This window comes from Leopardus geoffroyi, chromosome B4 (genome assembly GCF_018350155.1).
Source record: "Leopardus geoffroyi isolate Oge1 chromosome B4, O.geoffroyi_Oge1_pat1.0, whole genome shotgun sequence".
In the NCBI taxonomy this organism is placed as follows: Eukaryota; Metazoa; Chordata; class Mammalia; order Carnivora; family Felidae; genus Leopardus; species Leopardus geoffroyi.
Genome location: NC_059341.1, coordinates 83379224 through 83392851, shown reverse-complemented (window position 1 = coordinate 83392851; position 13628 = coordinate 83379224). Strand labels below are relative to the sequence as shown.

General features: G+C 44.1%; 1 protein-coding gene across 2 annotated transcripts in view; it reads left to right on the top strand.

The window, feature by feature from the left end:
- The first annotated feature begins 158 nt into the window (after positions 1 to 158).
- The window catches only part of CS (citrate synthase), a 32402-nt gene continuing 18932 nt past the window's right edge, over positions 159 to 13628 (top strand). The window contains exon 1 of one of the 2 annotated variants that reach the window (XM_045464564.1): positions 159 to 203. In XM_045464564.1, coding sequence (XP_045320520.1) covers positions 168 to 203 — 36 coding nt within the window. In that variant the 5' untranslated portion in view covers positions 159 to 167. Of the gene's footprint in view, positions 204 to 4220; positions 4458 to 13628 lie in introns of those variants that run through there. The other variant, XM_045464563.1, reaches the window with a different exon arrangement.

The following is a 13628-nucleotide window of genomic DNA, read 5'->3' as shown; positions in this document are numbered from 1 at the left end:
AAATCCCTGAGAAATCTAACACATGAACTAGTTCAGAGCAAGTATCCTGATATTAGTTGACAACTCAGGTTCTAGTGTTAATTCCTTCTTCTCTCATCAGCCATAAGAAATGCGGTATCCTGTCAAGTCTGTTTTCCAGACCAGCTGTTACTATTTTTTCTTCTGTGATGCACATGAATAATGTTCACATTCTTCATACCCCTGTGAGTATACCCAGGATTCTGTCCATTGCCTGCTTCCTGTCTAAAAACTTAACTCTTCCATCAGAGAGCTTATCACAAGTGCGGAAGTACTCTATAGGGAACTCAAAATTGTTTTAATGTACAAAATAGCAAATAATTCACAAGCTTTAATAAAGTAATGTTAGTTGGTAATAAATTACTTGTGATACACCTCACTAGTCTGTCAAGGTACAGCTGTTAAGAACTCTCCAGCTCAACAGTCTTTGCCATTGCTACACAGGGGTGTGTCCTACATAGGGAAGAGTGGACATTATCCTCCTTGACTTGATCCTCAGAAGGTTAGGAGGATACTCTTTGCACATCTCTTTATTCATGTCATGAGTTACCACAAGGAATCCATGAATTTATCTGAATGTTTCTGGAGGCTCCCTACAACAAATGATTCTAGCCCAGTATTTTGGTAGATCAAATGCTAACCTTGCATATCTGGTTACACCTTAAGCTCTAGATGCCTTCTAAATGAGTTTATCAGTAAAATGTTAGAACTGAAAGAAACATTCTCGAATACAGTGTTCAATAATACCTGGATGTGAGTAGGAGATTTATCATGTGAAAACCCAGTCCTTTAAAAATAAATTTTAGAGGGGCTCTTGGGTGGCTCAGTCGGTTAAGCGTCCGACTTCGTCTCAGGTCACGATCTCACGGTCCGTGAGTTCGAGCCCCACGTCGGGCTCTGTGCTGACAGCTCAGAGCCTGGAGCCTGCTTCGGATTCTATGTCTCCCTCTCTCTCTGACCCTCCCCCGTTCATGCTCTGTCTCTCTCTGTCTCAAAAATAAATAAACATTAAAAAAAAATAAAAAATAAATTTTAGAGAATTTTTATGCTGTTAAAAAGGATTCAGAGCAAGGACAAGAATCCTTTAAATACAGGACAGGGATGAATAGCAAGGGCAGAGGAACTAGTTTATGTTGAATACTCCTATAACAAGCACATACACCTTACTTAATCTCTACAATTATAAGAAATAGATGTTGCTCCCATTTTTACAGATGAAGAAACTAAGTTCAAAGAGATTGTGTCTTAGGGAATCAAGACTTCAACCTTAGCAATTGTCTTATCCCTAGGCCAATGGGTCTTTCTATCTCATTCCTATAGTGGAGTCTCCATATAGTTCCTAGTGGCTGTGTACACTAGTACTTTTGCTTGAAAACTACCATGCCCTCTGACTCTAATAATCAATAATGAAAAAGCACTGGGCGGGGGGGAGGGAGTGAAAAAGCATTATATCCTCCTTTCAGACTGATTATATTTTTCCAGACTGATTGTAATAAGAAACCCATTCTACCCCACCAGTCATTTTAGGTGTTAAGTGTTTGTCTCTCCTATCTTTATGTACTCTGGGAGGGTCACCAATTTATCATGTATTTCAGGTATGGATGTACAAACATTTTATAGTTGAGTAAGATTATTCCTTATTTTAGAAAATATTTAAAATACAGAACACACTGAGTCGATGTGCCCAGAAGACCATTAACAGTGATTCAGAAGTCCCCTTCCTGAGTTACAGCTGATAATTCATAGTCATCACCATATAAACAGTACAGCTTAGTAGTTAAGGTACAGCTTCTGGGCAATTACAAGCTATGGTCCTGAGCAGAATACTTTATCTAAACCTTGGTTTCCCCCTCTGTATACTAACTAATGTTAGAGATACTAACATTACCTACATCCTTTAGAGTTTTTGTGAGGATTAATTAAGATAGTGCATGTACCACATTTAGATAGTACCTAGAAATTATGAGTATTCAATAAATTTTAGTTACCCATTAAATACAGGAGTTTGATCTACTGATGCAGGCCTTTTCAGTTGAAGCCTAGGCTGCATTTTCCCACTTACCCTTAGCCACCAGGGGGCACCATCACCTCTGTCCATTTTAAAGAGGTCCTCCCAAGGTCAAGATGACCTCAGTGCGCAGCCTTCTCTCCACTGCCCCACTAGTTCTCAGGCACTTAGTTGTATTTAGACCTAAAGCTCATTTGGCTGCTTTATTCATGCCAATCCTCCCTTAACTTTCTTCTCTCCTCCCCAGGTCCCATTCACGTTTAGGAAGAGATTCTAAGCTAGCTTCTGGGAGATCACATTTAGTCCTGATCCCTGGGCTTTCTCACTGGCGTTATAGGACTGGATGTCAGGACTAAACAACTTCAAAACAAGTCCATAAAGTAGTCATAACACTAGGCTCCAGGACATGGTGTCAAGAGGCTTAGAGCTTTGCTGTTTCCCACCCTCCTGCCAGTGACTAGAGCTCCAAAATAGGTTACCCTTATGGCCACTCAATAATTACTCTTTGGTAGCCTCACCCTGAAAATGCCTCTTGTATTTTGGGGTACTGGAGTTCAGACCTCTGGTTAGTCTCTGTGGATAATTAACCAGAGAGCAGAAACCAGGCCAGACTATTCTAGGGTTAGGAGGAAATCCTCTGTGAGATGCTAAATTGGGAGCAAATATTGATCATTGGAGCTTTGAAGTCACCGAGAAGGTAGTTAAGGTCAGTGTTCCTTTGGGGCACTGCTTGGCTTCTCTTCATGTAGTTTTTTCCTAAGACCTACCAATCTGATTTCCAAATCAGAGGAGTGTTGGTTGGTAAGTTGTGAAGCTAGGTACAAGGAAAATTGGGAAGAGAAAATGGTGGTTTCTCCTTCTCTTTCCCCAAGTCCAAGCTATAAACTAGTTTCTTTATAAAGTAGGTCTATCTAAACCTGGTTTGATGGTACTGAGACTTCTGAACCTTGTTATTGCTATGTGAGGAGATAAAAGGACTATTCATTTGGAGCTTGTGTAGATTAGGTGTCCTGGTCCTTGGGTCACTTTCCCTCTGCACCTAGGTCAATGACAGTGATGGGTTTAGGAGGTAGAAAGGTCCTGAGGTCTTGTCTACCTAGATGAGTTAGTGAAAAGCAATGTAGAAGATCAATTTAGTACTGAGGTTCATTTAATGGTCTCTGGGAAGCATGGGATAAGTGTATACAAGACAGCCATGTAGGAGAAGGGGTCCAGAGGCTCTATGGGAGTGAGGGAGTGAAGGAAGCGATGTGACAAATAGGGAGGATGCTTAATGCCTAATTTTGGATGAGGGGCTAGTCTGCAGCTTTTGATCTTATGGCTAGATGTGGGGTGGGCTGCCTGCCTGGGGTTATGTGACTGGAATGGCAGTGAGACTAATGCCCAGGGCCCAGAGGTTTTGGCCTGTGCTGGAAGCCTTCCTTTTTTTTTTTTTTTTTTTTTTTTTTAAAGATTTTATTTATGTTAGTAATGTCTATACCCAATGTGGGGCTCGAACCTATAACCCTGAGATCAAGAGTGGCATGCTTCACCAACTGAGCCTGGCACCCTTGGAAGCCTTCATATTATGGGGGCATCTGTAAGGTTTGGATTTCCTGGCACCAGACGCAGAACTGACAGCCCATAAATACACTGGATATATTCAGGCTCCTGCCTTTGCTTTCCCTCTCCATATATTGGGGTCTTTTACTATCTATAATACTATGGCCTCTGCTGACCTCAAATGGTCATCAAGCAGCTAACTCTGGCATCATAGCCTCTGTCCACATGACGGCACCTCTATGGCCATTAAGTCATTGACCAAAGACATTCTTTAAGAAAGTATGCCAGTGGGGTAGGAGATGCCGGCAATGATCAGTAGCTGTGATAGTATATTAAAGGATTGGCTTCCGAGGACCTTCCAAGGTCGGAGTTCTTGGGACTTTTTCTCTCATATTAACTTGAGAACTAACCCCAAATGTATTAAGGACAAGAGGGAAGCCTAAGAAGGAAGTTAACTGAGTTATCAGGCACATATTTAGTCACCTACACGCCCCCCGCCCCCCCTCCCCCGCGCCCATCCTTAATTAGCCTAACCCAGGCGGTCCAATCCTGCCCGCAACAACTGCTGTCTATGGCTCAGGTCCCGCCCACACACACGCCGGACCAATGGCCGATCCGGAGGCGAGTCCCCTGAGAGGGGCGGGAGCGGGTTCGGGCAGTAGGCGGGGCCTCGCTGAGGACCCCGGGCTGGGCGCCGCCGCCGGTTTGTCTACCCTTTCCCTCAGCCACCTCCTTTCAACCTTGTCCACCCGTCGGCGCGGCCTTTGCTGCAGCGGCTGCGGCTCCCGTTCCTGCCGCAGCTCTGTCCCTTCCTTCCCTCCCCACCAGATCCCCGAGTTCGCCCGTCATGGCTTTACTCACTGCGGCCGCCCGGCTCTTCGGAGCCAAGGTGAGCAACTAAGGGAGGGAGCGCGCGGCCCAAGGGTGGGGCTCAGACGACTGCAGGCCCTTCAGCGCCAGGGTCTCCCTCCCCTACCCATACGCACCCCAGCGCTCCTTAAAGGGGCCCTGCGCCTGGCTGGCCGCCAGCCTTCTGTGGAGCACTCAGGGCCATGTGCTACGTTGGCCTTCTGCCCCTCCGGGTGAAGAGAGAGCTGCCCGCCCCCGGCATGCGGTCTTGGGCGGGTGGAGAGCCCGGCCTCTGCTGTCACCCTGCATGTCTAGCGTGGAAGAGCTCTGGGCAAAGGAGCTGCCAGTGGAGAACATAGGTGTTGTGTTCTATTGGAGTTAGGGAAAGGGCCTGTTTGGAGGAGGGGGTGAGGGGGTAGAAGTGGCAGGGATGAAGAGATGTGCCCACTGTCCCTGGACCAGAGCTGGAGCGGTGGCTGATTTCAGCTTCTGCTTTGTAGGGAAGGCCTTGTCAGTTCCCAAACTGCCTTTTTTTCTATTTCTCCAACCCAAATTTTGAAGCTTTTAATGACCAAGCTTTAGCAGTTCCTCTGGTGGAGTGGAACTCAGGTCCTTTTTGTCCTTGGGACTCTTGCACTTACTCTTCATATAGGAGGAGCTTGGATGGGGTGGAGCCCTTCTGTAAAACCTTCTGCATGATTATCATATATGATTGGAGAAAGAACCAGAAAGATTGTTCCTCCAAACTGCAGGCCACTTAAGTGAAGATAACTGGGCAGGAGATAGTACTGCTGAAGTCACATGACCAATCTTACTACTCTCTCACTCAGGTTTAGCCATTGCTCTTAAGTCTACTCTACCCAGGAGAGAGATTCCTCTCATTCTTTGAGGCCCTAATTTACTCGAATTTTGTTGCCTTTGTATTATATGAATATTATTGCTTGGTACTTTCAACTTCAAATTGCCAGTACTTTTGTCTCTGGGTAGCTTAGCCCTTTAAGTAGAGAAACTGCTGTGTTGAGGGGGGGTAGTCCCAGTCTTCTAATCCAAGTAGGGACAGTCCCACAAGTGACCTTGACTTCTGCAAAGAACTTATACTTTCTCTTCTGCAGATTAAACCTGCCAGCACCTGAAGGAAAGGAAAGTCTTAGAATGGTTGTGACTTGCTGTGTGTTATCTTGCATGGTTGACAGATAAGGTGAAGCCTGTAGAATTTACACTGGGGTTCTTCCAGGTACCCAGCAGCAAGGTGGAGGCTGATCATTTGGGAGATACTTGTCTTACTTGACTGTTGCTTCTTCTGCTGCCAGGGAACAGGGTAAGGAAGTCTCTTGGGAAATGAAGCAAGTTCTAGATAGTGTTTTGGCAGAATAGGGGACACGACACTATAATTAGCTCATTTCAGAGTTGCTAACCCTGACCGGTTAATCTAACCCTTAAGCGAATTTGAAAAACCTTTAGAATTTACCTTTTGAATTTATTTTGTCCTTTAAGCCTCTAGGGAAGCTCAGAATGCTTTTGGGATGACAGTGCTATATAATTGTAGAATCATTATTGTTTTGTTTACTTTCCTGTTAGGGATGAACCTGAGGATCCCAGAAACCTGTAAATTGGAAGCCATTTGAAGGCTCTTGACTCTTAAAATTAGCAAAGCTCAAAAAACACAGGAGTGAAAATTTCCTGAGATCTAAGCAGAATGACCAGGATACCAAGAAGCCTTTCATTTTGTCAGCATTGCTAGCACCTGCCTGAGTTTTCCAGCTTAGCCTGCAAGTTAACTGGAACTCAGTTTTACTTTTGCTATTAAGGTAGGCTTTAAAGGGCAAAAATAAATACTTTCTGATTTGAGAAAACTGACCCCTACTACTTTGATTCTCAAGGTCAGATGTAGTTTCACTTTTCTGAGAAGAGGTGTTGTTGTTGTTGTTGTTTTTTGTGTGTGTGTGTTTTTGTTTTTTGTTTTTTGTTTTTTGTTTAGAGCACGTGCGCATTCAAGAGCATGCACAAGCTAGGGAAGGGCAGAGGGAGAGGGAGGGACAGAATCCCAAGCAGGCTCCAAGCCCAGCCTGGAGCCTAGTGCAGGGCTCGATCTCACAAATCTCGACATTATGACCTGAGCTGAAATCAAGAGTCAAACTTTTATTTTATTATTTTATTTAATGTTTATTTATTTTTGAGAGAGAGAGACAGAGTGTGAGCAGGACAGGGACAGAGAGAGGAGACACAGAATCCAAAGCAGGCTCCTGCAGGGCTCGAACTCACGAAATCATGACCTGAGCTGAAGTCGGCCGCTTAACCAACTGAGCCACCCAGGCGAGTCACCCCAAGAGTCGGACTTTTAACCTACTGAGCCACCCAGGTGTCCCTGAGAAGAGATTTTTTTAACTATGCTAGGTGACATAAATGCCAGTCATTGTATTGTTCTACCATACTCACTTTCAGGTAATTTAATGAACACCTGAGTTGGAGAGATAGACTAATTCAGAACCTTGAGATTCTTTGACTTATTTATCCAAATGAATTCATAGTAAGCAATGGCCTTAGTATTAGCTCTGGGTGCCTTCTCTTTGTGGTACTATCTTTTCAGAAGTGACCCAGGCCTGGATTGGGGCTGGAAATTAGAGTATGGCCACTAATTCATCTCTGGACTCTTTTAACACCAAGTAACCTAGGGTTACTTAACAAACCCTAGTTACTTTTTTTTTTTTTTTTTTTAATGTTTATTCATTTTTGAGAATTAGCGAGTATGAGTGGAGGAGGGGCAGAAAGTGGGAGACAGGATCTGAAGCAGGCTTTCCACTGACAGCAGAGAGCTTGATGCAGGGTTTGAACTGCCGAACCAAGAGATCATGACCTGAGCCGAAGTCAGACACTTAACCCACCGAGCAACCCAAGCACCCCAACAAACCCCAGTTACATCTTGTACCGTCGAGAATTGCTCCTCCAGGCTAGGGTGTTCGATAACTTTGAGAAAATCAAGCCAAAAGTGTTTTTATATGATTTCTAGACCTTTTCAAGACACTTAAATTGAAACCCATGATTCCTTTACAGTAGATCTATACTACTGAACATCTCCAGTATAAATCCTAGTCTGAAATTGGGTTCAACAAAACTAGATCAAGTTTTTTTCTGTGAAATGGTAGTTAGGCTTACAGCCCTGAACTTTAGTTTTTAAAAAACATTTTTTTAAGTTTATTTAAGTAATCTCTACACCCAACATGGGGCTTGAACCCACGACCCCAAGATCAAGAGTTGCATGCTCTTCCAACTGAGCCAACCAGATGCCCCTTACAGCCTAGAACTTTTTATTTTTATTTTTATTTTATTTTTTTTTTTAATTTTTTTTTTTTTAACGTTTATTTATTTTTGGGACAGAGAGAGACAGAGCATGAACGGGGACAGAGAGAGAGTGGGAGACACAGAATCGGAAACAGGCTCCAGGCTCTGAGCCATCAGCCCAGAGCCCGACGCGGGGCTCGAACTCACGGACCGCGAGATCGTGACCTGGCTGAAGTCGGACGCTTAACCGACTGCGCCACCCAGGCGCCCCCAGCCTAGAACTTTTTAAAAAAATTTATTTGTGTGTGTGTGTGTGTGTGTGAGAGAGAAAGAGAAAGAGCAGGGGAGTGTGTGTGTGTGTGTGTGTGTGTGTGTAAGAGAGAGAGAAAGAGAATGAGCAGAGGAGAGGGCCCCGAGGGAGAGAGGAAGAGACTCCCAAGCAGGCTCTGCACTGTCAGCATAGAGCCCAGTGTGAGGCTCCATCTCATGAACCATGAGATCATGACCTGAGCCAAAACCAAGAGTTGGACGCTTAACTGATGGAGCCACCCAGGCACTCCTATAGCCTAGAACTTTTTTTTTTTTTTTTTAATTTTTTTTTCAACGTTTTTATTTATTTTTGGGACAGAGAGAGACAGAGCATGAACGGGGGAGGGGCAGAGAGAGAGGGAGACACAAAATCGGAAACAGGCTCCAGGCTCTGAGCCATCAGCCCAGAGCCTGACGCGGGGCTCGAACTCACGGACCACGAGATCGTGACCTGGCTGAAGTCGGACGCTTAACCGACTGCGCCACCCAGGCGCCCCTAGCCTAGAACTTTTAAAGGCAAGTGCCCAAATCTCAGACTACCCAAAGTGTGATGGCAGTTCCTTGATGCTTACTAGATGGGCTAAAGATGAAAAATGGAGAGTAAAAAGCCTCATCATGTGCTAATGGTGGGATGACTGCATTTGTTCTTCCTAGTGGCCTTTAGATTGGTAATGGATGAGTGCGTGGATATGGAGAAGCAGTGAGGTGAGCATTGCTGAAGTAAATCATTAGAAGAGAAGGCTGGCATTCCTAGTTCAGATGGGCAGAAGGTAGGAAGCCAGATGTGGTGGATCTCTAGAGCTACATAGTAATTATTTTTGACCTAGTTCAGTGCTTTATGTGATATAGTAGGATGTGAAATTTAAAACAGTAGTGAGGCAGCCTTAGCGATAGAGCTTTCTTAACATATGACTCTTTCAGTTTTTCCCTCAGTTGCCCAAATTCTTTAGGTCCCTGTGTGTTTTTTTTTAAGGTTTATTTATTTAAGTGATTTCTGCACCCAATGTGGGGCTCAAAGTCATGACCCTGAGATCAGGAGTCACATGCTCCTCCAAATGAGTCAGCTAGGCACCCCTAGGTTCCTGTATTTCTTTTTACGTGTTACCATTTTAAAAGTTCTGTAAGTTCACAGTGGGCATTGTCACCTGGGTTGCTTGTTCATATTGCACATTCATTAATCCTGTCTTCAGATTCTGATTCAGCAAAGGTAGGATGGGATCTGGAAACTTGTATTTTTTCAAGCACTTCTGTTGACTGACCTGGTGGGCCAGTAAAGCCACGTACAGGTCTCTTGTTTGCAACTTTATTGAATGTATATATGAAACTTTGTGTATTTGGGCTTTTTTATTTTTTTGGAATTAGTGATTATTTTGGAAATTAATTTCAAGGGCACCTGGGTGGCTCAGTCAGTTGAGTCTGACTTCAGCTCAGGTCATGATCTCAGGGTTCATGGGTTTGAGCCCCGCATCAGGCTCCCTGCTGTCAGCACTGAGCTCATTTCAGATCCTCTGTTCCCCTCTCTCTGCCCCTCCCCCGCTCATTCTCTTAAAAATAAATAAACATTTTGGGGTGCCTGGGTGGCTCAGTCGGTTAAGTGTCCGACTTGGGCTCAGGTCATGATCTCGCAGTCCGTGAGTTCGAGCCTTGTGTCAGGCTCTGTGCTGACAGCTCAGAGCCTGGAGCCTGTTTCAGATTCTGTATCTCCCTCTCTCTCTGCCCCTCCCCGGTTCATGCTCTGTCTCTCTGTCTCAAAAATAAATAAACGTTAAAAAAAAAATTAAATATTTTTTAAAAATATGACTTCAAAATTTTGACTTCAAAAATAACTATTCTAGGCAATAGTCCGTTTAGGCTACTTTCTCTAGATTTGTCTTTCTAGGCTTTTTTTTCAAATGCTTTCAGAAGTATCTTGTAAATTTCTGGACCAAAGTGTTAGGTGCTGAAACTACAAAAGAACTAGTGGAAGTGAGAGCAGTTTCTAGTTCCCAAGAAAGTAGGAGGAGGGCAGATCCTATCTATATACTTTATTCACTAGCATATACTTAGTGTATTTAGAATAAGTAGGTGTTTAGAAAATATTTGTTAAAGAACAGTTAGGATTTCTACTGAAAGCAAAATTAGGGCTCTTGATTCTTTTCTGAGGTTGAATTCCTGTCCTTCATGGTCTTCCTTGGAGTGAATCTTTAGGGAAGACTCTGTTAGAAAATGACAATTAGGTAGAATTATTAAGGAACTCCTGTGAGTATGGAGGTCAAAGTATGAAATCTGAATATTACTGTGCTCACGCTATTAAGTGGCCTGACCAAGTAGTGCAGGCCGACTTCCAATATCACCATTGTGAAACACAGATGTTAAATGGCTTTAGTTCTCTGACCTGGTTCTGGGGAGAGAGGAGCCTTTGTCCTATGTGTGTTCTTTCTCCCTTAATGCAAGTTGTTCCTTCTGCATTGCAAGCCTTTGCAGCACAAGATTTTTCCTACCAGTTATTAGTGCATTATGTTTGCTTCATCAGCTAAGCCCGTTCTGCTGTTTTGGCAAGCTCTGATCTTTTTTTTTAATGTTTATTTATTTCTGAGACAGAGAGAGACAGAGCATGAGTGGGGGAGGGGCAGAGAGAGAGGGAGACACAGAATCCGAAGCAGGCTCCAGGCTCTGAGCTGTCAGCACAGAGCCCGATGCAGGGCTCAAACTCACAAACTGTGAGATCATGACCTGAGCCGAAGTTGGTCGCTCAACTGACTGAGCCACCCAGGCACCCCAAGCTCTGATCTTTTTTCTGATGAAGGACAAGGGCTCCATTAAAATCAAGAGCATCTCTCTCAACCTTGTAATGCTGGAGCTCTTGCATATGTTGTAAGACATGTTCTAAATGTGTCTAGGATGGAGGATCAAAGAAAATTTGGCTTTTCTCCTGTGGAATAAAGGTCCTAGGTGTGGACCAATGATGATAACAGGCTAAGAGGAGTGAGTAAGAGGGAAATAACCACTTTATTAAGTGCTTATTCAAATAGGATTCTGAGGGCACTGGCTGGCTTCAGTCAGTGGAGTGTGCAGCTCTATTTTATTATAATATTTATTTATTTTTGTGAGAGAGAAGTGGGGGAGAGAGAGAATCCCAAGCAGACTTTGTGCTGTCAGCACAGAACCCCATGTGGGGCTCAATCTCATGAACCATGAGATCATGACCTGACCCAAAATCAAGAGTCAGTGACTTAATCAACTGAGCCACCCAGATGCCCCTGGAGCATGTGACTCTTGATCTTGAGGTTGTGAGTTCAAGCCCCACATTGGATGTAGAGATCGCTTGAAAATAAAATCTTACAAAAAACAAAAAATAGGATTCTGTTGTTCTGAGAATTTGAGGGAGGATACAGGAGTTTCTGATGATTTTTTGGCGATTTTGCGCATACCTTATTCCAGAAATACCCTAAGTATGGTAGGCAAGTCTTTGGCAGAATTTCCTGCATGTACTAGTAGTCCTTTTCCTCCCTTGGCCCTTTAAGCTAGAGGTTCTTTTAGTTATATTTTTCTGTTCTAGTACATTTGAGAGTCACAGCTCACTTCCATCAATAGTAGCAAACTCTCTAGAAGAGTTCTTGCAAGAGATGGCAGTGTTTTGAGGTTTGAAAAAAACCTCTTATGTGATTGTAATACCCCCACCCCACCCCACCCCACCCTGTAGAGAAACATGGCTGTCAGACATCTAAGCCAGGCCCTTGTCTTTGGAAACAGCTCACTCTCTCTCTCCCCATGAAGGAGCTGACCTATTGAATGAGGTGACTCCCTGATTCACCTGACAGCTGTTCCAGTAGGGTGACTCTACACGTGGCATGCTACCAGAAGTCAAAAGCCTAGTTGCCACACCTCCGGAATTAGGGGAGGAGCTGGTAGGTGAAAGTTCAGGGATGACTCAGAGGTTTGTAACCTGTCCCATCAGTGAGTATAGCCTGCATGTACTGTACAGAGCTATTGAGCTGGTCTCTGGCAGCTAGGTGGTAGATGAAATGAGGTGTGTAGCCTTGGGTGTGACAGTCCTCCAGCATCTCCTTTCTAGTCATTTTTTCAGCTGGGTAGTTAAATTTGTTTCAACTTCTTGAGACTCCTCCCCTCTTCATCAGTAGGTTTTTAAGGTTCTTAAAAAGGAAATTAGGGCTTTATTTCCTATTGTACAGGTAGAGGGAATTATCCATTCACCCCTTCCTCAGGCCTGACTGCCTCTTTCCTGGAATCCAACTCTGGGAGAGAGTAGTGACACTTGAGGTGTTAGGTAATAGGCCAACACATTTCTAAGAAACACATGTTTATTGAACTCACTTATGCAGAAAGCACTGTTCTGGATGCTTTCATGCGGATTATTTTGTACAGTCTACTCCTGTACCTTGAAATTGGCTCTATTATTGCCAATTTAGAGATATGAAAACTGTGACTTAGAAAAGTTAGGCCATATAGCCAAGGTAACACAGCATGATAATAACAGAACCTGGATTTAAAACTTGATTGTAGGGGCGCCTGGGTGGCTCAGTCGGTTAAGCGTCCGACTTCAGCTCAGGTCACAATCTCACGGTCCATGAGTTCGAGCCCCGCGTCGGGCTCTGGGCTAATGGCTCAGAGCCTGGAGCCTGCTTCGGATTCTGTGTCTCCCTCTCTCTCTGCCCCTCCCCCGTTCATGCTCTGTCTCTCTCTGTCTCAAAAATAAATAAATGTTAAAAAAATAAAATTAAAATAAAATAAAACTTGATTGTAATAAGTGTACATCCCAGAGTCTACATTCTACCCTTTTGCTCCCTTGCTTAACACTTTAGGCCATGTATACATCTCAGACTTTATTGTTCATATGAATCAGATTTGGATGCAGTAGGTCTGAAGTGAGGCCCAAGAGTCTGCGTTTCTCACAAGCTCTAAGTAATGCTAGTGCTGCTGGCTAGGCAGTCATGTTTTATTTAAAAAAAAAAATTTAACGTTTATTTTGAGAGAGAGTGCACATGCGCAAGCAGGGGAAGGGCAGAGAGAGAGGGAGAGAGAGAATCCTGTGCTGACAGCTTGATGCCCAGTGCAGAGATTTGAACTCATGAACTGTGAGATCATGATTTGAGCTGAAACCAATTTTCAGATGCCTAACCTGCTGAGCTATCCAGGTGCCCATAGGCAGTCATATTTTATTTTTTTTTTTTTCAACATTTATTTATTTTTGGGACAGAGAGAGACAGAGCATGAACGGGGGAGGGGCAGAGAGAGAGGGAGACACAGAATTGGAAACAGGCTCCAGGCTCTGAGCCATCAGCCCAGAGCCCGACGCGGGGCTCGAACTCGCGGACCGCGAGATCGTGACCTGGCTGAAGTCGGACGCTTAACCGACTGCGCCACCCAGGCGCCCCGGCAGTCATATTTTAAATAGCAAGGCTTTTGAGTACCTTTATATATGTCCTTCTTAGAGCCTTAACTCAGACTTTGAGCTAAGTAGCTTGAGTGTTATCCTAAATATGGAGAAGGAAAGGGAAACAATACGGCTGAGCCTTGAGCAACACAGTTTGAACTGTGCTGGTCCATTTATATGTGGATTTTTACAGTGCGGTACTGCAAATGTGTTATCTCTTCCTTATGATTTTGTAGTAACATTTTCTTT